The 24205-nt window shown below is 44.9% G+C and overlaps 8 protein-coding genes across 8 annotated transcripts; 3 read left to right on the top strand and 5 right to left on the bottom strand.

Moving 5' to 3' along the window:
* Nucleotides 1-115: 115 nt before the first annotated feature.
* JR316_0008235 (DNA-directed DNA polymerase delta) lies at nucleotides 116-4607 on the bottom strand (the record flags this gene model as incomplete). Its single annotated transcript, XM_047893950.1, has 23 exons — nucleotides 116-229; nucleotides 288-424; nucleotides 481-603; nucleotides 656-862; nucleotides 921-980; nucleotides 1035-1120; nucleotides 1175-1269; nucleotides 1318-1481; nucleotides 1538-1661; nucleotides 1719-1835; nucleotides 1891-2042; nucleotides 2095-2301; nucleotides 2352-2538; nucleotides 2588-2853; nucleotides 2906-3148; nucleotides 3198-3358; nucleotides 3418-3515; nucleotides 3643-3864; nucleotides 3922-4032; nucleotides 4084-4160; nucleotides 4213-4284; nucleotides 4342-4493; nucleotides 4552-4607. The coding sequence occupies 23 exons, from the start codon at nucleotides 4605-4607 to the stop codon at nucleotides 116-118; spliced, it is 3231 nt and encodes a 1076-aa protein (XP_047747265.1).
* Nucleotides 4608-5172: 565 nt separating this feature from the next.
* On the bottom strand, nucleotides 5173-6212 carry JR316_0008234 (Phosphomannomutase 1; the record flags this gene model as incomplete). The annotated part of the gene is made up of 6 exons (XM_047893949.1): nucleotides 5173-5439; nucleotides 5493-5529; nucleotides 5583-5645; nucleotides 5702-5870; nucleotides 5949-6075; nucleotides 6129-6212. 6 exons carry the CDS (start codon nucleotides 6210-6212, stop codon nucleotides 5173-5175), a joined length of 747 nt encoding a protein of 248 aa, XP_047747264.1.
* A 226-nt stretch (nucleotides 6213-6438) lies between these two features.
* On the bottom strand, nucleotides 6439-7377 carry JR316_0008233 (Pyridoxamine 5'-phosphate oxidase family protein ustO; the record flags this gene model as incomplete). The annotated part of the gene is made up of 4 exons (XM_047893948.1): nucleotides 6439-6879; nucleotides 6935-7044; nucleotides 7097-7195; nucleotides 7251-7377. The coding sequence occupies 4 exons, from the start codon at nucleotides 7375-7377 to the stop codon at nucleotides 6439-6441; spliced, it is 777 nt and encodes a 258-aa protein (XP_047747263.1).
* A 1019-nt stretch (nucleotides 7378-8396) lies between these two features.
* On the top strand, nucleotides 8397-8785 carry JR316_0008232 (uncharacterized protein; the record flags this gene model as incomplete). Its single annotated transcript, XM_047893947.1, has 2 exons — nucleotides 8397-8457; nucleotides 8514-8785. The coding sequence occupies 2 exons, from the start codon at nucleotides 8397-8399 to the stop codon at nucleotides 8783-8785; spliced, it is 333 nt and encodes a 110-aa protein (XP_047747262.1).
* A 586-nt stretch (nucleotides 8786-9371) lies between these two features.
* Nucleotides 9372-12306, bottom strand: JR316_0008231 (Condensin complex subunit 2; the record flags this gene model as incomplete). Its single annotated transcript, XM_047893946.1, has 8 exons — nucleotides 9372-9407; nucleotides 9463-9735; nucleotides 9796-10082; nucleotides 10156-10279; nucleotides 10352-10635; nucleotides 10693-11196; nucleotides 11252-11810; nucleotides 11869-12306. 8 exons carry the CDS (start codon nucleotides 12304-12306, stop codon nucleotides 9372-9374), a joined length of 2505 nt encoding a protein of 834 aa, XP_047747261.1.
* A 1098-nt stretch (nucleotides 12307-13404) lies between these two features.
* Nucleotides 13405-15254, bottom strand: JR316_0008230 (putative 20S rRNA accumulation protein 4; the record flags this gene model as incomplete). The annotated part of the gene is made up of 5 exons (XM_047893945.1): nucleotides 13405-13846; nucleotides 13898-14277; nucleotides 14333-14413; nucleotides 14539-14698; nucleotides 15082-15254. 5 exons carry the CDS (start codon nucleotides 15252-15254, stop codon nucleotides 13405-13407), a joined length of 1236 nt encoding a protein of 411 aa, XP_047747260.1.
* A 620-nt stretch (nucleotides 15255-15874) lies between these two features.
* JR316_0008229 (putative transcriptional regulatory protein C1F7.11c) lies at nucleotides 15875-19550 on the top strand (the record flags this gene model as incomplete). The annotated part of the gene is made up of 15 exons (XM_047893944.1): nucleotides 15875-15996; nucleotides 16050-16061; nucleotides 16136-16159; nucleotides 16227-16267; nucleotides 16321-16348; nucleotides 16401-16637; nucleotides 16715-16769; nucleotides 16911-17125; nucleotides 17177-17429; nucleotides 17487-17577; nucleotides 17795-17886; nucleotides 18014-18116; nucleotides 18169-18707; nucleotides 18761-18886; nucleotides 18945-19550. 15 exons carry the CDS (start codon nucleotides 15875-15877, stop codon nucleotides 19548-19550), a joined length of 2544 nt encoding a protein of 847 aa, XP_047747259.1.
* A 478-nt stretch (nucleotides 19551-20028) lies between these two features.
* On the top strand, nucleotides 20029-23963 carry JR316_0008228 (putative zinc transporter protein; the record flags this gene model as incomplete). The annotated part of the gene is made up of 17 exons (XM_047893943.1): nucleotides 20029-20096; nucleotides 20184-20382; nucleotides 20451-20536; nucleotides 20593-20653; nucleotides 20716-20911; nucleotides 21030-21073; nucleotides 21129-21273; nucleotides 21344-21547; nucleotides 21617-21710; nucleotides 21771-21863; nucleotides 21920-22025; nucleotides 22089-22299; nucleotides 22352-22821; nucleotides 22872-23114; nucleotides 23189-23389; nucleotides 23472-23737; nucleotides 23915-23963. The coding sequence occupies 17 exons, from the start codon at nucleotides 20029-20031 to the stop codon at nucleotides 23961-23963; spliced, it is 2736 nt and encodes a 911-aa protein (XP_047747258.1).
* Between the last annotated feature and the right edge of the window lie 242 nt (nucleotides 23964-24205).

The following is a 24205-nucleotide window of genomic DNA, read 5'->3' as shown; positions in this document are numbered from 1 at the left end:
ATAAAATCCATGACAGCGTCTTTTGTTTTAACAATGATTAAGCTACAAAAATACAAAACAGAAGGTCGAAAGCAAGAGAGTATAATCGTACAGCAAGGTAAATGAGTCACAAAAATCACCAATCGGTACCATCAAAGCGGTCGAGAACCGCGTTCGCATCCTCCACGTCCTTTTGGGCCTTTTTCCGCATGTAAAAAATAGGGCAGTCTTTACTGGTACAGAGGACATCCTGAATAATGTAATTGGTGAGCGAACGACGGAGTGGATGAGACAGCAAATTTACATACCTGATGTAAGGAACCCTGACAACGCTGACATTGCGTCCATAATCTTGAATAGCGCACTTGAAGCTCTGATGCCGCCATGACTTGCTTGTAATAAAATTCTTGCATTCTAGGTTTACAGTTTTTGCATAGAGCACCGTCTGTGCCATCAAAAGTTAATGATATAAAATAACTCAATTGATCAGTCGCGTCTTACTAGCTTCCTTGCCTCGTAAGGGCGTTTTGCAACCAAGGCAAGTGACAGTTTTTACGGCAAATTTCATCAAACCACCGACCGTAGGGGTGGCGATCTGGATTGTACGTGTATGGTCACCGGACACTGCAACGAAATGCCATCAGATCAAGGAAGGAAGCTCAAAGCAATCACTGACATAATGAGGATGCCTTTTCACCCAAGATGGGCTCGAAGATACGAAGGAGTGGCTTTGACAGTTGATTTTCGAGGTAGTATTTGGTGTCGATGGGTATGTTGTTATCTAGAACATATATCGGATCCTCTGACTTTTCATATGCTGCCGCTCCTTTGATACCCTTGATGATAACATAGGCAACCCGATCACCGAGAGTGGGAGCAGAACCTTTGAAGAGATGTTCAAATGAATATCAGTGGCCTCGATTATGAGTGGCTAAACAAACCTGCGTCGCGCTGCTTCATCCTCTCCGCCAGCTCTACGTGAGCCTGTTTACCAACGTAATCTGTAGTATTCATGTTAAAAGTTGTGATTTTGGAAACGCAAGACCGGAACGCACCAGTTTTAGAAAGCGCCTTTGTGATGACAAGTTGTGACATATCGACTTTGTTTTGCAACAAGTCGGAAATTGTACGTTTCGTATACCTTCAAGTAAATAGTCAACTCAACATGGTGTTTTGAGAAGAAATATTTACTAACTCTTCCGCTCCTTTAACATCTCTGTCGATCAACATTTTATGGAGACATGTTTCGATGACCGTTGACACTAAGCGACAATTATCTCGACGCACAGTCTAGAAAAATCACTAAGAATGCATGGCTCTAATACAAAGAGCCCTTACCTCAATACCCTTTGCATCCATTTTGTCATATTTCTCTGTTTTTGTCCAGTAAAGGCCGGCATAACGCTTCTTGCTGATAAGCAAGTAGGGATAATAAACTTTCTCAAATTCAAGATTGATCGGTCTGATGAACTTTTGGGTGACAAGCTTCGCAGCCTCGCGACCTGATAAAAATATTAAGATAAATGGGCCGGTTATGTATCAACCTTTCGAAACCCACCCAAGTCCATGACTGTCGCCAGATCGGTAGGCCCAAATCGGACCATGACAGAATCGGTATCACCATAGATTACTTCGGCATCATGACTATGGCCATTGGCTATGCTGTATTCCGATTCAACTTCCTTTATTGATGAAAAAAGTCAGTCGAGTTGAAAAAATGCCAACATGAAGACGCTAACTTGTTTTGTCTTTTCGATCATTTGACGACCATATGCCGTGACACTCGATGAAATAGCCAAACAAGGTAATTTTCCTATTGTTGCTCCAGTGAAACCATACACAGAATTAGCACTGATCTAAAATCATGAGATGAACAAACAAAGCAAGGCCTTTAATTGCAAAAGATCGCACCTTCAATGCCAACTGTCGACCATCTAAGACGGCCTTTTTGAAAGGATCTGTCTCTTTCTTTAAATCTGCTTTAGCGCGCTTTCTTGCGGAGATTAAATCCTCCAAGATCGTAGGAAGCAACCCCTTCCGTCGTGAAGAAGTGGCGAACAAGTCTAGAATCATATTAGCACTATGTAAAAACATTGCAGAAATGTTAAAACATACCATTATTAGGGGTTTGAATGTAATCAACATCTTTCTGTAGCCCAAGTCGATCGATGGTTGCTTTCTCAAGAAGAGTAGTGTAGCACAAATTGTGAGCCATCATGATGGAGGGATATAGAGAGGCAAAATCTAGAGTAGCGATCGGGACGTCGTAGTAACCCTTCTTGGGTTCAATAACAGTTGCTCCTTCGTACTGTTCGTCGGTACCTAGAACAATGACTTAACAAGGCATCAAACAAAAGAAAGACAATCACAACCTTCTCCCTTTCCAGCAGGTACCAAGTAGCCTTCTGCGTTTGCTTTTCGATAGAGCTGGGATAAAACTTTGATCGATTGGCCACGCGAAAGTAAATAGTTGAATGGAACTCCAGTAACACGGGACATTTCAATATAGTTGACCAGGCACATTAGTTTGTCGAGTAAACGCTGCGGAAGGTATGCATCCTATTGGGGGGTGTTAGTGGCTCATTTTGTTGAATTGAACTACACTCGCCTTTAAGCAATAAACAGCCAAACGACGCCTCGATTCAGGCGAACCTTTTTGTAATTCAGTAATAACCGAATAGTGTACGTCCTCTTTCTGCTCGCCCAAAAATTGAGCACATACGGCGTTAAGAGTGTAACTGCGGAGCTTGTGTTCTCTTTGCATATATTGGAGTAGATCGAGCTGTAACCTTCCATCAAGAGGTGTTTCCTTGGAATCCCGTTGACCATAGGCCTTGGAAGAAAAGTGGGTCGACTTCGTTTCCGTTTTGACACCTGTAAATTTATGATCAATAAATATTTTTGGGGCTTTTCAGATGTTTCTGACCTTTCATGCGTCCAAGGTAAGGGAATTTCAAGCATTTGAGAGCCTTGGCCCTGTCGATCAAATAGGGGAAATCGAAATTGGAGATATTGTATCCAATAACTACATCAGGGTCGACCTCTTCTACGAAATCCCTCCAAGCTTGTAACATGTCTTCTTCTTCCTCGTAAGATAGCACTTGAGATCCAACGATATGTGAGCAGTCCTTGAGCGTGAAGACATTACGAATGAAAGGTTTTGATTCCCCTGCAATATATGCTAAATATGTAGTAATTGAAAATACCAATTAACATACCTTGCCGGGTCACCATATTAGCTATTTGGATTACAGGGTCTACATTGGCTTCGGGAAAAACTCCTTGCCGACCAGCGCATTCAATATCGAAGCTCAAGATTCTCAAGGGAGCAATCTTAGACCAACTATCTTCAGGAGCATGAGATATGAAAGCATCGTAGCTGAAAGCCAGGCAACGCTTAGATTTGGGCAGGATAGATAGAGATATGTAATATCTTACCGAAGAGTGATTTCAAGTTGACATGATGAACGTTTCATTGAGGGAGGTGTAATTTGATACTTTCCGGCAGGAACTTCAATCCAGTTCATACCAACAACCTGTTTGCAAAATGTAAGGAAGATACTCCAGAGTACTAGTACCATGTCCATACCTTGGTGTCAATCATGAATCGTAGTGTGAATACAATGTTGCTCTCATAGGTAAAAGTGGGCTCAGTGAAAAAACCCTCATATTGGCATTCTCCTTTATCAAAGAGACGTAAGGGGGAATCAGGATTTGCACACTCAACGATAATTTGTGGAACTCATCTCTTAATTTCGGTACGCTTCTTGGATCTGATAGCGTAAACTTGAGAAATGGAATTTGGTCGTCTCCGCGATATCCCCACAAGCTTTTTTGCATGACAGTTTCAATGCTGATCACCAGGCTTCCGGATTCGAGTTGACCCTGATAACACCTTCGTTAAGTTTGAATGCTGCGTTGAAGCACATCTCCCTATCTTACAGTCAAGTAATTCTTGAATGGTTCCAAATCGTCTGACGTGAATCCCCTTGGTGCAGGAACGTAGAAGTATGGCTTGAAATTTGTAATGCTCGCAAGAACGCTGTGGCCTTCCTATAATCCAAATTCAATCATCACTCTAGAGTACATAGATATCTGACACACCTCTGTTACTCCAAACATCCGTAGTATGACGGACCCATCACTGTTTGAGGCAGTTTCGATATCAATCTGCTGAAAAACTGTGTGTAGTAGTCAGGTATGGCACAAGGTGAGATGTCAATAGGTTCATACTTATTGAATCCTTCTTCTCATTTATATTACGGAGGGTAGGTCTAGCCCATTCCCCCTCGCCACCCTCGGAGCCTGTACAATTACATTCTCTCAGAAACTAGGTCTGAGCGAGTGCCATATAATACACACCAATGTACCCCGCAGCGCCTTCTTCTTTCAAGCGTTCAAGTATTTCGGCGAATGAAGTTTGTTGTGACGCGGGAAGTTGACTTGCAAAGGAGCTCGTAGCCTCAATTTTACGTTTTTTAGCTACTGGAAATGTCTCCATGTCGTTTTCCCCTCTAAAGTCGCGCTCGATGAGACGCGTCGCGAGTGCTACTATAGTAATATTTTACGCACCTTGCCCGTGTCAATGGTAGATTTTCTTTACTTTGTGATAACGTTTCAGAAGGCATTTCTGTTCGTCGTACGAGATCAATACACGTCTCTATGTCGTGTTCTGGCGCAAAAAGGAGTGCAGAAAGTGACGCGAACGGGGGTGGCAATAAGCGAGCGTGTCCTTGGTCAACTGATTTAAATATATTGATGGGTTGGCCCTGGCAGTCAACCAAGCGTGATGTTTGGGCCTCTTTGGACAAGTCACTCGTCAGTCACCAGTCACTTAATGCCACAGGGGATTAACAATCACCTATTTGCTACTGGTAATACTTTTCTACTCTACTTCGATAATGTCGACAACTTTTATGTCTCCTCGGAGTCCATACTACTAGTATTTGCTATTGAAACTTAGTTAATTCAAAACATCTAGGATGGCCCACCCAACCTTAATACATAATTCTTAACAGGCTACAATTTCATTACATCAATAGCATTTAGGTATTGTCAGCCCTCGTTCAAATTTCCAATCAGCTGTTGTTTTATACTGTGTTCTGGGCGAGCAATGCTTTCAAAATGCGGAGAGTGTCCTCAGGATTCTCTACATGGTGTCCGATGGTTCTCGGGTCGACATAAATCTCATGATCATTCCCTCCCTTCCAACAAGCACAAATGATCAATTTCCGAAAGAGCAACTGAAGAGAATCCAACGAAACTCGCCTTGTGTGTCTTGTCCCCAAAGAAATGAATCTCTTCAAAATTCTCATCTTCGACATGACTGAGGGCAAATGTCTTGTCCCATCCGATGGGAAATATGTCGAAAGAAAGCTGTCCTCCGATTGAATAGGTCAGACCATAATCAGGGAACTTGGTTTTCAAGGCTTCAATCATGGCTTTGCGATAGCCCTTCTTCTGCGATAAATATTCAGCCATCAAAACCAAAACATGGATGTTATGGAGCTCACATTGTCAAGAATTTCGAAATCCTTCCGTTCTTGTAGGCTAAGTGAAAGGTAAACCCGTTCTGCTGAAAATTCTTTCGAAACATCACGTACGATGCATTACGTCCAATAGGGCTGACGTTTATCATACCACGACGGAACTCTACAAAAGTGCCCCTACATATATATCATGTCAGGTTGATCAATCAAATTAACGGAATTCCATAGCGTACCTCTTGATAGGGATATCGAGATCAGCGATATAGTGAAGAATAAAGTTCACCATGAGTTGGTAGCGCTCTTCCCCAATGAATTCGATGAAGGATTGAGATGGAAGCTGCTTTCCAAGCTTGTACGCAATAAGTCCATTCTCAGCGAATCCATAGTCGAATTGATCTAGAACTGATGAGTACCACGGAAAGTCGTTATAAATCAGCATTGAGTCAAAGTTCAACAGTATGCATCACGAATTACACTCACCGACTTCATCACCAGTTTGAAGTTGCTCGGTAATTTTAGTAAAATCCGAGCCTCCTAAGAACCCAATCGCAACCTTCTCCCGAAGGGCGCACAATGTTTGTTGCAACTCTGGTGTCAAACTTCTAGGCTGTGAATGGATCAAAGGTGAACGATAAGATGTTCAAAGAATCAACGACCTACGTGACGTGCAGGAGTTAAGGTGTTGTCTACATCGAAAAGATAGAGTTTTTTTAAAGGCTTGTGAGCAAAAGCATCGGAGACCATGTCAACGCGTCAAGTTGAGACTTGAGAGTCGTTGGGAAATCAGTGCGAATGCTTAATTCGTCTCTTTTAAAGGGGAACTAGATAATTAGAGACGATCAGGCCATTTCTGCCCGGCGGCATCAGGAACGTGGCAGGATGTCGTGTTTAATGATGCCACGTTCAACAGCCTGTGCACGTCGGTGCGCGGCTTCCGAGCTGAAGGGCCTTCTACCATTTTATCATTGGTTTACTTTTGGAACAATGACACGATAATGTTGCGCCATAATCCAGTAGTCAAAGCACCAAGCACAAATACAACTAAAAGTTTTGGGTCTACCCAGGTTGTCACCCCGAGAGTCTGATGCTGCGAATGTTGCTGGTGTGCTGCGCGCGAGAGGCTTTCTTGTTTCCACTCTTTGTTAGCAATATCGCGGTCGAAGAGCGTCTTCGATTTATGCGCGTCCTGGATTCCAGGAAGACCATCAATACTGGTTTTATTGAGAACTGCCCAGTAGCGCCTGACGCCATTGTCTGCAATCTCGTCGGGGAATGATGTCGCGAGTCCATTCAAACTTGGCTGAGATGCGTCAGCCGCTGCCAGATCTGCTCGTTCTGACTTGGCGCAATATTGATGAAGGCGCATGCGATCGCCTTTGAAGGTGTAGAACGGAACAGAGAATCCACAGGACTATGTGTAATGATTTATGACGTAACTTCACCAATCCCAAGCATAATCGACTCACCGTCCCCACTCTGTGTATGTGTAGCATGATGACAGACCGTGAGCCCGGCTGCCTTTCGTTCAGAGGAATAAGTTTGTTGTATTCCGACGAGTCGTACTCGTAAACTTTGCCTACAATGCTGATTAAAGTGCTTTCAACACGGTTTACGATACGAAGTCCTACCGCGTCCATGTAGCCTCACGATCTGAGGAGGTCCTTCAAATGCGCAGAACATAATAGTCATCCGTCCATTCTCTCTCAAGTGTGCAATGGTCTCGACGCCTACGCCAAGGTCAAATTAGAGCGACTCGAAACATTCGAGGACAAATTTACATACCACTACCAGTCATATCTTCATACCAAACGGTGTTTTCATCTTTGATATGAAAAGTACCAGATAATCCTTTTGGTGAAAGATTAACATGTCCATCTGCAGAAAGAGGCGCCGTAGCCACCCAGAACATATGCTGTTTTTGTATGAAGGAAATCACAAACGGCGGCATCTCAGTGAAGGTCTTCATGTTGTACCGTCGAGAGAGGAAGTTAGCTTGAGGTTAAACGGATTCAAGATCTAGAGCGTGTATGCTATACATAATACATAGATCATGAATCATATCCATATTGCTGCTTCGGTAGCGAAAAGCCAAAATAACTGGCTGACGTTTCAGGGTGGAGTGAGACGGAATACAGTGGGGCGGTAACTGACAGGCCGTAGATGCTGGAAGAGAAAATAACCCAAGGGCTGGAGCTCATTCGACGATGGTGCAACTCGTATTGATACAAAGCAAGCATCCAAGAGAGGCGCAAGAAATCCGATACAACAGAAGAGACCGAGTGACCTAATTGTATAACGTTTATTGTTCAATCGTCGAACAATAGGAAAGAACAGGAATCGGGGATGCCTGAGAACCGAGTCTTTTCCGATAGGAATCTTGGAGTTGTAGATTGGGCGTCGACTTGAAGCGGGGGAAAAGCTATGGGAGAGTGACTGTGCATAAAGTGAAAGATAATGTACAAGAACATAGGTAATGACAGATGCAGTAAGAGTCAAGGAGAGGAAAGTGTTTGTTCGTTGTAAGTAGACTTTCAAGCCAAACAGAGAGTCTACTTTGTGCCTTCATCTAAATAAGGCACGCCACTATGCTTCTTACCTTGTTCGCGCTACCTCATGCCCTTTCCCTTGTCCGCTCGCTCCGGTGATACCTGGAACACGAAATATCCACTAGTTCAATCTCCGGAAGCTGGCCGGCACTAGGTGCCTTGTTCTACAATATTCGCTCAGTGAATCTGTCAATGCTTCTCCGGAGAGAAAACAATAACCTGGCAATCTATAAAGGTACTGTGTGGATTATGATCAAATCCAAGCCCTCTGATTGCCTCCGTCTCTTGTCACTCTTTCCAACAGACTTAAAGCGGCAGTTTTCATACTCGTTTACGAGCTATATAATACCCATACATACCCATAATCCACCACACCACCACCATGTTCGCCGACGGAAGCATCGCTGTGGCTCTTGTCAAGAACCAAGTCATGATCGTTCAAGGTAATTATCAGCGCATGCTATCCGTAATAGCAACCAAGCTTATTCTATGCTCATAGCTGCGCGCACACACACCACACGCGAGAAATATCTCGAGGTCCGCACTTACACACCCTTCGGAGAGGGCGTTTTCCTCCCCACCGAGGTCCCCATTGCGCGCATCTGCTCCTCCGATCTTTTGACTGTCCTCCCGCCCATGGACGCCAGCCGCATCGCCTCCCAAGGCATACTTGAGCTTCCCAAAAAGGCGTTTTCCAAGTACATCGAGTACAGCTCTCGCCACCAGAAACGCTATGAGAGTCTCTGGAGTGCATGGGTCTCCAAGCACTGAGCGCCAGTAACCTCTTTGATTTCAACAACGCTTTCACGCAAACCTCCATGATCCATCATTTCCTTGTATACCACCACATCGTCTTTCGACCCTTGGATTCCTCCTTTGGGTTGTGTAGCATTCTCGACATTGTATCGATATAACCAGCCTCTTGAGTCTCCTCCATCTGTAGCTTTAGTATCCTGTCTGCCAATTTGTATTTTTAGAACTTGTGTCCCCTCTATGTCTGCTCAGAAAATTAAAAGAAAAAAAAAAAAAAAACAAACCTACATGCCTATGCAACGTAAATAGATAGAAAACCGATATATATCACAGTTAATGCCTTAATTTATACACACAAGTATGATAAGTCTACATCAAATGATGTCAACAATGTATATCAAAAGAAGTATGGTACAATGCACGGGAAAGGCGCTTGAACGAAATATGGTTCCAAGATTTTGATTTACGGTGTTATACAACAAAAGATTAGGGGTGCCTATAACTGTATGTTCGATCGATAACCTGAGAAAGAGACAAGATAGAATGGATGGATGGATGGAAAGATATAACTTAATGTAATGTAAAATATCATACAGACTTCGCATTATGCTGACTGCGTCGCATTTGGGTCTCGATATATCTAACAAGGAAATAAGATTAGGAGTGATTACTGAGAAATTGGAGTAAAAACACACCTTGATATCCCAGATATTCCCAATTTTTGACTCATCAGATTCTTCCTGAACAGGTTCATTGACAGTAGGCTTGTCCTGAGCAGTTGATTCAAGCTTGAGACCTTGTTCGTTAGCCAAATGAAGTAGACAAATGAAGCAGAAACTCGTGCTGATTTCCTCCATTTTGTCGGGTGGGTAAGATTGTTGCAGGCCTGAGATGACCTGACTGAATTGTCGTGAGTCGTTGGGATCAGTGAGCCCAGTCTGGCCTTCTTCATCTTCTGGGTCCACATCCTAAGAGGGAATATGATGTAAGATTCTGTTTCGTAGGGTAGGTGCTATGAAAGTAGTTACCATGCCATCTTCTTCACGGACACGCGGCTTTTTCTTGGCCACAACGATATCAAGACCTTTCCAGATGTTCTCCTTCAACTTCCTTACGTCAACGCGTTTCGCCCGTTTCGTGTAATTTACGGCTTGTGGTTTAACACGTCTTGTCTGACCTTGAGTAGCAGCCAGCAAATCTTGTTCTCCAGCATCTTCGTCTGCCATTCCGCCCACATCAGCGTCGAACCCATCGTCGAACCCTCCACCAAAGTCATCTTCATGGAAGAATTGTGTGTTAAAGGGTGCGGGAGCGCCTAAAACAGACAGAATATTATAGATTCTATTTAAATACGATGGTATTTTATTCGATTATGGGGATTTGCTTACTTTCGTCGGCATCAGGGTCATAGTCACGATTGGCGGCTTGATTGGCGGCTGCCTGAGCCCAGAAGTTTTCGTCGATTTCACCTTCAGCGACATTTCCTCTCTTGCTGGTACCGCGCATTTGAAGCTATTAGCCAAATTCATTATTGAAAGAAATAGTCAGTTGGAAAGAAAATGAAATAAAGATAAAATGACAAACCCTGAATTTAGGCTTCAAGAACAAAGAGACGAGCTGTTGGTCGGAGAAATGCATATCATCTGGTAATCTATGATCGTCCCGTTTCTCTTTCTTCTTTTTGCCTTTTTTGCCCGCGGTTGTACCTGTGCCCGGAAGGTTGATACTCGCACCTTTCCCAGTTACAGGAGCAAACAGATCTTTAGCAATTTCTTTAGCGTCTTTTGCTGATGGTGTCGTAAAGTCGATCTTGACGGCCTCTTTCTTCTGCCTCTTGTTAGGTTTGGCAGCACCCGCCTCTGCTTCCGCTGATAGCAATCACATTGTTAGATTGGTCGTAGAATAAGATAAAAAAATCCACTTACGTTTACGAATATTCTTCCTCAGCTTCCAATGTTCCGGACCAGCCCAGTTCTTGAGTAGGTTTGGATCAAAGTAATCAAAGGCACCTCCATCTGCATTCATAGCAAGCGTAAGTTCACGCGTGTTTGGCTGGTATCTTGGGTCAAATGGCACGATTCCCATCGGACCTGCCGCTGTTTGTTCAGCATCGCCAATAGGACCGACCGACCCATTATTCGATCCGTTATCGCCACCGTAGTCATCTCCCATGTCGCCTCCGAAGTCATCGTTTACTGCATCAGCTCCAATGAAGAAATCCTCGACCGGAGGTTCGTTGCCACCAACTCCGTCCATGTTTGTGCCGAAATTTTGATCATTGCTTTCATCATCATCATCATTATCGAGCACTGCGTTGTTCAGATATGTCATATCATTAAGATTTATGGGACCCTTGGCAAATGCAAACTCGGAAAGGGAGTGCGAAATCGCTTTGTCTTCAAGTACAGACAAATCGGGCAAGAAATGTTCTATTAAAGAAAATTAGGACAAGGATAATTGTCGTGAATCGAGAATATAACATACTTCGCAGGAAAGTTAGATCAATTTCATCTTCTGGTTCCTCGATGATGTCCTCTTCTTCAACTTTGCCCATAGGGTCACTAGCATCGAAAATGACCCGCATGCAACCTTCTGAGCCAATACCCAGAGACAAGTGGTTCAGCAGCAAGCCACTAGCACCACCTTCATCGAAGTCTGCGCAGGTTTTTTTGAACAAAGGATCAACTGCAAACTCTAAATCTGGTTTCTTGTTCTTCAACGAAGCAGGATCTTTGGCCAAAGTTGCACCGGTGCCACGATTGGCTTTGCGCTTCTTGGCTTGCGTGCCGTCGCCGTCTGGATTATCGGAGTTATCGCCATCGTCTCCTTCATCTAGTTTTCCGCCAGTTTCAAGATTGCTGAGTAGTTTGCCCGTTTCTGTTCCAACACTATCCACGCGACTTGTCCAAATTTTCACGCAACCATCAAGGGTATATGAAGCGCGTTGAAAGTTGATGGAATTGTCGTCATTGTTCCTAAGCAGTGACATATCATGGAAATAATCAATGAGGGCGAAATTCCATGAGTTTGACGCATTGATTTTCTGTTAAATCAAAGGATCCGTTAGCGTGTCTCGAATAACGTTTATGAAAGAAACACACATTGTCCGTCGCCATTTTCATCCATTCTTCAAAATTTGAAGACATTACATCCATATCCACATTAATGGAAAGGGGTGTGATTGATTGAAGTGTTTTTTGCTTGCCCCCTCGCGCAGGTTCGGGGACTTCCTGGGTTTGCATCGTCTCAGAAGAAGGTCCAGCAAGCACACTGCTATCAATAACAGCATGCTTAGTACTCTTCCTCCTCCTCCTCTTCTCAGCCGCATCGTCGTTGATATTAACTGCCCTCAGTGGCGGGCGGTTAGATTGATCTGAGCCTGAGGCTCCATCGTTATCTGGGTGGTACACCTCACTGAGGCGTTTCTTAAGAAGGGATTTATGGGGCCGTGGTGTTTCTTGTTCTGAGTCCTCGTCTGTAGTGTCCGCGTAGTTGGGCTGAGCAGCAGATGGCGAGCGAGCTCGACGCGCGGGGGCCATTATTATCGACGTCTTCAACAAAGACTGGTTGGTACCACGTGATAGCGTTTTCGCGACGCGTAACTGCGTGACGCGTTACTTGGACGTTTGTTTCTAGCAAACACGGAAGCCCCTATTTTTATTCTTTGATCCACGACCCCTTCGTTGTACCGGATATTGTCAAGTGGCATTTGGCTATCTATACCTCAAAACTCAGAAACTGATATCTATACTATTCCTCTTCATTCTGTTGAAATGTCTGATCTCACAGCAAGGGCCAGTTTCTGATCCATCTTTCAAACACCGAGCTCACCACGGGTCCGCTCCAACTTAGGCCTTTTCCATATGGTCGTGAGATTTCAATATACCTCGGCGTCTGTCCGTTCGCAATCGCAACATGCGTTCCTCTCGTAGGCCATCTGTCCGTTCTTCTATTGCGGTCCGACTCAGGCTAATCTTCGCTATTTGTGCAACGGCATTTCATTTCAAAGACGGAGAAGCCTCTGTCTTTAGCGCCGGCACGCCAGTTAACTTTGCTATGGGAATTCACCACTCACGACCCGGTGTCTTATCTTCCAACGTGTTTTCAGCTTTCTGTGGCTGCCGTTGTCCGCCTTGGGGATTGTCTCTGCACCTAACGGTTATATCTACTCCTGATATGTATCATGAGGCGCTCTATAATCTAACCAGCAATGCCGCTTTGAGAAGGTATGAACCAAAAGAAAGGACTGGATGTTTCTTGAGCCGTTAGCTAACAAGTGCCTCGCCATTTTTGTATAGCTCTAATAATGTTCGCGGCTCAACTTGAAGCGCAGTCCATTTGTTTGCCGTATTTTATTTGGATGGGGACCCACGTCGCAAAATGTATGGCATTACGTGCTAAATACCCGCATAGCTCTGTTTTTTGCGTGTTTTGTAAATCGTATTGAGCTTCAGGATGATCTGGTCCCGAAGAGCCGACATACCCAATGAGGCAGTTTCTGTTTATGGTATCTGCGCCGTCAAAGAAGGGTTCGCTGATCCTTCAATGGATACATAGTGAAGGGTCCTGTACATATGACGAAGCTCGTATCTAAACAAGTAATTGTTGGACATATATGACTACATTAGTATTGGACGTTATACATCCCACTGAATATACACAATTTCCTCCCTCCAACAATCTTTGAGGTCTTTTCCGTCTTCTTGACAGCAGTCATTCTCACACGAAAAAATCATAGCAGTACCCCAATCCATGCCAGTTTTTGCCAACTTGTCTTCATTTTTAAGCGCTTGCTGAACCGCCTTGCGTCGTTCTTCGTCTGTCATTTTTTTGTTGTCTGCTGATGTTGACGGACGAAGAATATTGATAAGGTTGGGCATGAGCTGGCATTCAAACACCCTTGGGCCTTTACAATGAGGACATCTTGGGACAGCGGATGTATCGTAGACCCGCCGTTGATTATGGACCACCTTGAAATCAGGTTTGGTCACTGGCAATGGGTCCTGCTTCACCATAGGCCAAAGAAGGTCAAAGGTCTTGTCAGAAGCGAAAGGAAGTGGCGTTCCCTTTAGTTCGTATCTAAACATGTTGAATTGACAAAGATCTCGCAGAGAAAAAAAATCGACAAACCTGACACATTGTTCGCCTTCGTAGCCAACTCTTTTCATGAAGCGCTCGAAGACCTGGTCAACTTCCAGTGAGTCTTCGTATGTTTCTTTCGCCCAACTAACATCCTTTTCTTTGCGATCGTCGTCTTGCAGATCTTCTACTTTGATACCTTGCGGTAGTCGGGGTTTAGGCTGGGGTGGCAAGTATTCCGCCACAGTGGAAAGGTAAATTGGGGGATAGGAAGGAGCGGATCGCCAAGGAGATTCACTTATGGTGGCCTCAGCCATAGCAGTAAGGAGTGATTCTTCATCCGACGATCCTGAATCCGAGTCACTGTCATTCACATCTTCAGCTTGTCGCTCCCGAACATCCTCTTCTTTCACTACCGGTGGGCTTTCGTCCTTTGAGATGCGTTAGCAACGCCAATCTTTGATGCATTCACTGAAAGCGGCGCACCGAGGTTACCGAAGTTGGAGCGCCGAATATATGAGCGCCGAAACCAAACGCGGGTGCGGAATTAACCTCGCTGCCATTCATCTATAATAAAGGATTAGACGCATCAACAGAGTTGTTCGACCGACGAGAAATTAACAGGTGGAGTACTTAGGCGCAGGGCCAAGAACGTCGTACGGACCCAGGTTTGAATGGATTGAACGACTTACTGTGAATGGATTACCGGCTTTTTTCTTATGAGCTTGGAGACGCGCTCTTTCTTTCTCGGCTTCAGCTTTTGCCTTTGCACGCTCCTGCTGACGCTGACGCTTTTTGGCAAGCTTTGCGGCATATTTTTCGTTGAGGCGTAAACCACGCCAGGAGCGGATGCTGGATTACACGGGTCAGTGCCTGGTGTTATAAAAAGACGTTTCAAAACGACTGCATGCGCCACTTTAACTGCTATTCGTCATGAAACAGAACTAAAAGCATGATGACGCTGAAGCTTTGATCACCAGTTCTTACCTGCCGTCTTTGCCTTGACAGCCAGCTCTAGAGCAGCCCCAGATATACAAAGCTCTATCCATGGGACTGTCTTCAAATGGACACCACATTTGGACAAGGAGTTCCATTGGTTCGTTGCATGATTTGCAATGCGAAGACGTAATAGAAGGTTCACGGGAAGACAACAGTGCCTTTGTTCGAAAAATACATGTATTGAAACAGGGAGGGGGGAAAGAAGATATGTCAATACATTCTGCTGAACGTAATACGCGACTAAGGATCGTACAGGAAGTCCTCCAATACGAGAGACAGCAGCGTCGAGGATGTCTGTTTCCTCGTCGACGTTACCGTCTGGCACACCTAACAATACGGATGTCTCTACTTGCGAGAGGTCGTCATCGTCTGAATCAGACCAATCGTCGTCTCGGGGGGGAGGAACCATGGTCAGGCTTTGAATTGCAAGGAGATAGAGAGGTGTGGGGTCAAGATCGATGAGAGAATACGGAAGATCCTAGGAAGAGAATAGAGAGTCAGTAAGAATCTGGTCATATCGCGCGGTCGAAGGATAGATAAGAAGCGTGCACGACGAAACAAAAGTAACGGCCGAGGCAGGAGATTGGAGATCAGTTAAGCATGAATGGTATAAATTTGATTGAGTCGTCATATGTTGGTACGACAGAGAAACTCTGCCGCACCAGGGTTCAGACTCGTCATCTAAATGGTTCATCTTGTTGCAAGAAAGCAAGAGAGAAATAGAAAAGCGAGAGGAACTGGACTCACTGTGTTGGGAAGGATGAAACGCGGCGAGGAGCAAGAGCAAGCCCTGGGTTGATTTTTTTTTCAAACTTAAAGGGACTAGACCAAGCAGGTGCAAATAGAGATATATTTGGCAAGATCGATCAAAAATCGAGGCAAATTTGAAATAAATTTCTAACGGATTAGATTTACCAAAGTGGGACGTAGGCGTTGACGGAGCTCTTTCCCGACCGATAGTCCCACAAAATATATATACCTTAACCTGGCTTACCCCACATCCTTTACTCATTCATCTGCTTCTCTTTCATGCCCTCTTCCGCCTCTCCTCCATATCCATCTCGGGAGGACTCGGCACAGTCAGGCAGCTCGCTCGTCGCGCGCCATCCTAAGCGCCGAGGCGTAGCGCTGTCCTGTGCTGAATGTCGGAGGTTCGTCTTCATATCCTTACATCTTCTACTTTATGTTAAAGCCTTCTGCATAGACTTAAACTCAAGTATGTTTCTCCTTCCTGCGCATTGAGGGCACGTCTAGATGCCCCGGAACTGACTGTATCGTGATTACACACAGATGCAGTCGCGCATTCCCGTGTAGGTAATGCTCCGCCATCCGCTATCCACATCGATGTTAGCCTGATCATGATGTCGATCCCATCCTCTAGCAATTGTGTCAAAAAAGGTTGTGCCGCTATCTGTCCAGAAGGTACTTGTCGTGCCACATTGTACCGTCATTTGCCGTCCTTATTCATCATCTAGGCTCACTCACTACGGGCAAGGGTAATCGGTATGGCACAGCATGTACCGCCTTCGAATCCAGTCTCTGATTTCTTTTCTAGGTTTGTCTTGGCGAACACAGAAGCTCTGCACGAAAAGATCACGGTTCTAGCAAACCGAGTGCGACAGCTCGAAGATGGTCTCGCTCAATCTCATGCCGCTACATCTCATACCCCACACCCCCTTCTCAGCGAAGAACTTCTGCAAATCAAACGTCCATTGGAGCGAGAACGGTTAGATGTGCCTCAGGTAGAAGAGAAGCCGGAAACGGAGGACAATATCGATTCATTAGGCTCTCTGTATGTCATCAATCATTTGGGCTTGACTCATGCTATTTACTAATTACATTGCTCACCCACTCATGTTCTCCGTAAAGTTCAATATCCAATGATGGGAAATCTACATTCTTTGGACGAACTGCTAGCTCTTGGGTAAGTAACCAGAACTCCGGCTGCATTCTTTTCCTATTACGCGCATCACAACTAATATGAGCTTATTGCTTCAGTACCTCCTTCAGGTGATTTCCTTTCTTTCAGACCTGTTTTGCCGCCGTTTAATGGTTATTCATATAGAACGAGGAAGGTTCAGAAGATGAGGAAGAGTTGCCCGCAGGTGTAGATGATATCGCCGGACCAAGCGACCCTGCTTGGCTGAGCTACTCCTTCCCGTTCTCTCCTCCCATTGGGAAAATGAAGGATGCTCTTCGACAGTCCCTCATATCTAAACTGCCGCGTATGCCTCTAGCAAAGATTCAGTGCGATAACTATTTCCGACACGCTGCTTGGATGTGTGTTAATTTTTGTCCATGATGGGTTTGATAAACTGATTCTTCGTCAAGGTATACCCCAATAACGGAGGTTGATTTCAATGAGTCAGTGTGGCGCCCGATGTACGAATTGGAAGGATCGTATGATACCGTCAGTGCTCACCACCTCGCCATTCTGTTCATGGTGCTAGCCATCGGGACGCTCTTGGACCTCGATCGAGAAGCCCATAGCCCTGAAGCCATGCAACTTTACCACTATGGGCGAGCGGCTCTTTCTATCGATTGCGTTCTGGAGGAACAGACAATTGCTGGCATACAAGCAATGGTATATTCCTACATACTATCCCAATTAATTTTTCTCATGAAAATTTTCTTATCTCAGTTCTTGATGTGCCATTTCATGTTCCTGGCGGAAATTTACAACCCTCGATGGACAATTATGGGAATGATCGTCAAAGTCGCCCAAAGTGTGAGTACAGTATTCTTTTCCCCCTTTCACATCCTTTCTCCGGCCTTCAAACGCTGTTTATTTTGAGAAAAATAGCGTCGCCCTTTTGTCATCGTGTTAGTTCTTCATACGGTTCGTTACTGACATGTTGCTCAATCCCCAGCTTGGCTTGCGTTAGTGCTTCTTTTGACGTAAAGAATTTTTCAAACTGATACTTACTTGATCCTCGTTCCGAACTCAAGACCGAGACAGTGGCAAGTGGAATCTGGACCCTGAACAAACCCGCAAAAGGCGCGAATTATTTTACGAGTTACTAACTTACGACTCCTGGCAGGTATGTGTATGTTTACATTTCTGCAGAAGCCATTCACACGTCCTGTGGGATTTTTGTATGGCTTCTTAGATTTTCTGATTCTTGTCATGAGTTGAGCTCACACCGTCGTCTATTTTTCCTCCTTCAGAGTTTTACTTTTGGGCGCCCACCTTCGTTATCATCGGCACATATAGACAACCAGATGCCACATGAGACGACTAAGAACTCGGCAGGAGAAATTGAAATGAGTTGTATGTTTGATATACTACCGCAAGTACAATCTGATGCTAAATTTGCGTTTAGTTGCCGCATGGAAGCATCGTTTTGTCTCACAGTGTCTCAGTATCGTACACGATGAAGGATTTGGAACGCGTACACCCAGTTACAAAGTCGTTCAAGATCTAGATCGGAAAGTACGCAACTGGTACTTTCCGCCGAGTCTACAAGTACCAGGATTTGGAGCAGCAGCGAAACTGGTCAGCACGGAGGTGGAGCAACCCACTGTACAGTTAACGATGCAACGTTATACTGCCTTTGCAATCAAGGAGATGTGTAAGCACGTTTCTTTTCTTGGCCACTCTGCGACAGCAGGACTGATTCGCCGAACTATTAAAAAAACAATTCTTCTATTAATAGCTCTGTTCTACATGCATCGCGGGTTCTTTGCACAGGCGCTCGAAGATAACCCCAACGATCCCATGGGCAGTAAGTATTCGCCTTCAGTGCTGGCTGCGTATACGAGCGCCACGTCGTTCGTAGGCTTGATTGAAAGCCTATATAATCAACACCCTCAGCTGACGGAGAGGATGTGGTTTTTGTTCACTCATGTGTTTTCTTGTGCTGTAAGTATTTTTGTGTACACCTCATTAAAGATTTTGTTTTAAGTGCCTCACAGATCGTTCTTGGATCGATAGCTGCGAAGTCCCAGATGGGACTGGCACGGTCTGCTCTATCACATCTGGATTCCGCATACAATCTTTTCACCAGAGTCACGGATAAAGCACGAGCTGGCAAAATTATAGTACGTTTACTTTTTACTTATTTTTGGTTGGAGGGACTGACCGCGTGGCGATAATCAGCCCATACTGGCCAAATTGAGGGAAAGGGCACAGATGGCTAACTCGAATCTTCCTTTACAACCCGAAAATGCTACGCGACTTTCTTTTTATGGTCCCAAGATCAAGAGCGAGGTGGACGAGTTGTCCACTTTGGGCGGCATGACAAGACTAGTTTCCCGGAAATCCTCTGGTTCTCCGTCCGTCTCTGCCCCAAGCCCTCCTTCTCATCACAGCTCTCCTTCAAACCTCGCGGAATCGCAGATATACCTCGCCAATCCACCCGAGCAGTCGAATGCAAACGCGTGGCAGAACTACACGCACATACAAAACTTCAATGTGAACATCAATATGGGTGACTATTACCCAAATGGTGCCACTGCAGACCCACAAGGGGACATGTCTCTCCTTTACCAAATCCCAAACCACTCTCTACAACAGCAGCCACAGAGCATGTCTCTGGACATGAACCATGGACACCATCACCAGTCATATTATTCGAACTCTTATGGTGGTTATGGGAATGGGAACCAATTTATGATGTCTCATATGACGGCTTCTCCAGAATTAACGACTCCTACACACGATATGCAGGAGTCATGGCAAAACCTGATGGCGCAATATAGATGACAAAACTCCTATCTAGTTATTCCTTTTTTATCCCCTTGATACCTCGTCTCTCTTTTTTTCTATCCTCTCTTTCTATGATATCCGTGTAAAGGTATGCTCATGGATGACATTTACTTACTGTTATACCTCATAATCTTGGATTCACAATTTCACAGTATTCTAAGGCCAATTACCCTATGTAAAACTATGTTATGTTTTGATACCAATAGTTTAGAGCTGAATTATCCAATGTATTCTCTTGTGTAGTTGGCATTATCGCAGCCAGATTTGATCAAGTGTTAAGAAACGATAGTCGTGATTTTGTATTGGGCGCATTTGAAATAAGGGGCGTGATCGTGTTTTTGACTCCGTGATATTTCTACATTTGGTACGGCAAAGAAGCGAGGGTAGAGACGCACATTGTCATCCAGTTAAGCTTCATCCAGTCCATTCCTTTGTCCCCATCCTCCTTTCCTTGTCTCCTCTTGGCTGCGGTAGTATGCCTGTGCCAGATGCTCGCACAAGGAACAAGATTAGTCTGAATCCCTCAAAAGTCCTGTCCACGTCGTACGTCCATATCACCGGTTCATTTGCCAAAGAAGCCGCCCTGACACGACACCTTGCTATTCGCCCCCCCATCCTCTGATTATCCAGTATACCAGGCAAACTTGTACCCCGGATCGTTCTCTCCAATGTTCTATTTGTCTTTGCGGTCTATGCGTCCAAGGAGTGGCTGTTGAACTTTGATGTTGGTGTGTTTTGGGTGTTGATGCGCGTGCTGGCTTGTGGTGGCCTCGGAGTTGTGGTTTGGGAAGTTCTAACTAGCCAGGCTGAGAAGCGCAAATCTATTGAGGTGAGTACTGGCTTGGATCGTAGATGCTAAGGGTCGGTTTGATGCTGATTGTGTTTGTTCTGTACCAGTGGACTGTCTTAGGGATGGCGTCTTTGTTGCAGTTCGTGCAGTACGGCTGTCTGTTTACAGCTTTGTATAGGCTGTCGCCAGCTCGGTGTGTTTAGTTTAGTTGTACTTTATATTGGAAACCTTATTGAATACCTGATGCAGTGTCATTTTGTTCGCCCATTTTTCGACATATTGGGTTGGATCACTTATAAGCCCGTCTTCGGTATGTCTTTCGTTTCTGCATTGCGCTGGACATCTGCTCAAGGCACTTGAATTACTCTTTAGACCCGAAAAACTCTTGCTGTAGTTGCAGCTTTGCTTGTTTCAGTGTTATCGGACACTGAACTCTTCTCTACCGATGTGGGGAAGTATGCACCGGGATATGGAGCCCTGCTTTTGCACGGATTGTCATCAAGCGCCTTGGAGCATACTCTAGGTGTGCTTTCTCCGTCACTGGGAACAACATTCGCTACGGCAGCGAGTGTGTTGGGCGCTACCATTTTCGCGCTTCCATTCTACATTTTCCGAAGTTTTGTGGTATCCATTTTTTCCTACTCCTACACAAAAAATTCTCTTTCTAAATCTATCGTTTTCCATAGCTCGACTTTCCCTCAACACCGATTCTACCGTTGATATCACTCTCGTGCATCCCTATCGTTGCATATTCCCTTTTATTTTTTACCCCTATGACGATGCAGTCATTGAACCACCTTTCCTTCAAGCCTCAACATTTTGGATTCTCATTCCCGACATTACTGATCGGAGCCCATATTCTCGGAAACTTTTCGTTTAGGCAAACACCTCTATGGACGGACCTCTTTGTGGCATCTTTTCTCTACGTCGGTGCGTCAGCGGTGGTTATTGAGTAATTTTTTTCTTCTTCTTTTAACTCAGTTGGGATTTGGGATTTTAGGCATGTACCCGGAAAGTATAGATGCTTTTACACCCGTGGTACCACGCACACCTACTTCAAGATTGATTAGATCATACCTCAAGACCATTCTCTCCAATCCCGAATCTAGAAAGATATTTTATTTTTTGATGTTAAACCTGTGTTACATGTTGGTGCAGATGCTGTATGGAGTGTGGACTAACAGTCTAGGTCTCATTTCTGATGGTATGTTCCGTCTGCTTATATTCGTCAATGACGAGGTTGTTTGAGCGTAAATTTTTTTTTTTCTTTTAGCTATACATATGGCGTTTGATTGTATGGCTATTGGGATGGGCCTGTTTGCGTCTGTCATGGCTACATGGGAGCCTAACGAGCGATTTACTTATGGGTAAGGTGGTGTGCTGAACTTTGTTAGTGGATATTTTCTGATTGAATTTTTTTTGGGCAGTTACGGCCGAATTGAGACGTTGTCTGGATTTGCAAATGGGATCTTTTTGATTTTGATCTCTATCTTTATCATGTTTGAAGCCATACAACGAATGTACGTTCAATCCTTCATACTTATGATATGACCTAGTAATCAATTTTTGAAATTAGTTTGGAGCCGCCAGAAATGAATACTAGTCAATTGTTATTGGTTAGTTCATTAGGGCTTGCAGTCAACTTGTTTGGGATGTTTGCCATGGGCGGGCATCACCACCACGTACGTTTTCCTCCGTTCAAATCCTTTGACAGCCTGAAAAAAATACTAATGGAAGTTGCATAGGGTGGTCATTCTCACTCGCATGGGCATTCGCATTCGCATGCGACACCTGGTGCGGACCATTCAGGACACAGTCATGATCATGGACATGGAGGAGGCCATAGCCATACCCATGGACCTACTACTCCGCTGTCACCGACGTCCGCGTCCGCACGACCGCATTCGCTGAGTCTCCCTCCACCACCGCCTTCTCCACGAGCGCCTAATAGTGGCCGTGTACATTCTCATACGGTCTCTTCGCCTATTTATGAGCATGCGCCGACTAGTCATTTGGCGCATTCGCATGGGCATACCCGTACGCCTTCTAGCTCTGCGGCGCATTCGCATTCTCATTCGCATTTGCAAAATTCGCATTCGCAACATTCGCATTCGCGTGAAGGAGAAAACCATTCGTCTGAGCGTTGTGATGATCATTCTTCGCATTCGCATTCGCACTCGCATTCGGCTTCAACTAATGATGAGCATGGGCATGCACACGATCATGGGCACAACGAAGATCATGGGCATGGTCATGGTCATGGTCATGGTCATGGTAATGACCATAAGCATAAGCATAGTCATGAAGAAGAACATGGGCATTCTCACTCGCATTCACATTCACCAACTTCCGCGCACGATCACGATCATTCCCATTCCCATTCGCAAAGCTCTCCGGACCACTCACGGAAAATGTCAGCGAGCAGTGTTTCTGAGCGACCTATGGCGGGGAATAGCCACGCACAGCGTAGACATTCACGTGGGCCATCGATATCGTTGGATATCGCACCTGTTGGGAATCCGTCGCAGTCGCAGTTGCAATCACAGACAATGGTTGTGTCGCCCCAGCCGCCGGAGTCGTCGTCGTCGAGCGGTACGCCGTTGACGCCGAGTTATACGTTTGGTCATGATGATCATTATGATGAGCACCACCGTCATCATCACCATGAGACGCGTCGTGCGCCGAATGTGCATGTGCCGTCGGCGCATGCGGTTGCTTCTCATGAGGGACATAGTCATAATATGAGAGGTGTTTTTTTGCATGTTATGGCAGTACGTCGATTTTTTATTTTATTTGTTTAAATGCTCTTGTCATGTATGGTTTTCTCATATTGCTTTTTTTTAAGGATACGTTGGGTTCAGTTGGAGTTATAGTTTCGACTCTTCTCATCCAGTTTTATGGATGGACGGGGTTTGATCCTATAGCGTCGTTGTTCATTGCGATTTTGATAGCTGCTAGTGTTGTCCCGCTTGTCATGGACACGGGCAAAGTTTTGGCGCTGGATGTGGCGGATCGGGAGAGGGATATTCAGAGTGCTCTTTCGGAGGTGATTGATATATATATATATATTTCTTGTTGAATTTTTGTCTTTTACTGATACACCTTTTCCCTTTTCCCTATTTCTATAGCTATCGACGATCGAAGGACTCGCATCATACAGCTACCCACGATTCTGGCCCAAAGACTCCTCCACTCTAATCGGATCGATACATATCCAGCTCGCGCCTTCTGCGTCGGCTGTTGACCCGCACGGTCCGCATTCGAGTCGCGGGACGACGACGTATACGAATGCGGAGAGGGTTGTTGAGAGGGTTGATAAGCATTTGAGGGGTGGGATTGGCGGGTTGGAGGAGTTGACTATTCAGGTTGAGGGTGGCGCGGTGAATGTTGGGCGGTGAGGTTTGAACGTAGTGCTTCTCTGCTCCTGCTACTCCGGTGGGTGATGTTTGTGAATCTTTGTTGATGCGATGGTGGGTGGATGGGTGTTGGATGGTGTGGGTTGCAGAAGGGTTTTTTTTTAATATGTGGAATGTATATTTAAATAGGTAATTATTTTTTGAATTGGATACAGGATACAGATACGTGCTGAAGCTGAAGTTGAAGCTGAAGCAAGCGGATAAACTAATATATACACTGCGTAGACGACAAGATTGGATCATGATGCGTATATATGTTGGTTGACACGAGCTTTTTTAACCGTGTCATTTTACAGTTACATTTACATTTACATTTACATTCCGTTGTAAAAACAAAAAAAAAAAAGAAAGAAGAAAGAAAAAACAATGACACTGATGTTAATGGACAATGCAATGCAATGCAATGATGCTATCTGACGATGTTGGCGAAGACGCTTTTCGTCGAC

Source organism: Psilocybe cubensis, chromosome 7 (genome assembly GCF_017499595.1).
Source record: "Psilocybe cubensis strain MGC-MH-2018 chromosome 7, whole genome shotgun sequence".
NCBI classification, from domain to species: domain Eukaryota; kingdom Fungi; phylum Basidiomycota; class Agaricomycetes; order Agaricales; family Agrocybaceae; genus Psilocybe; species Psilocybe cubensis.
This window is presented reverse-complemented; position numbering and strand designations above follow the sequence as displayed.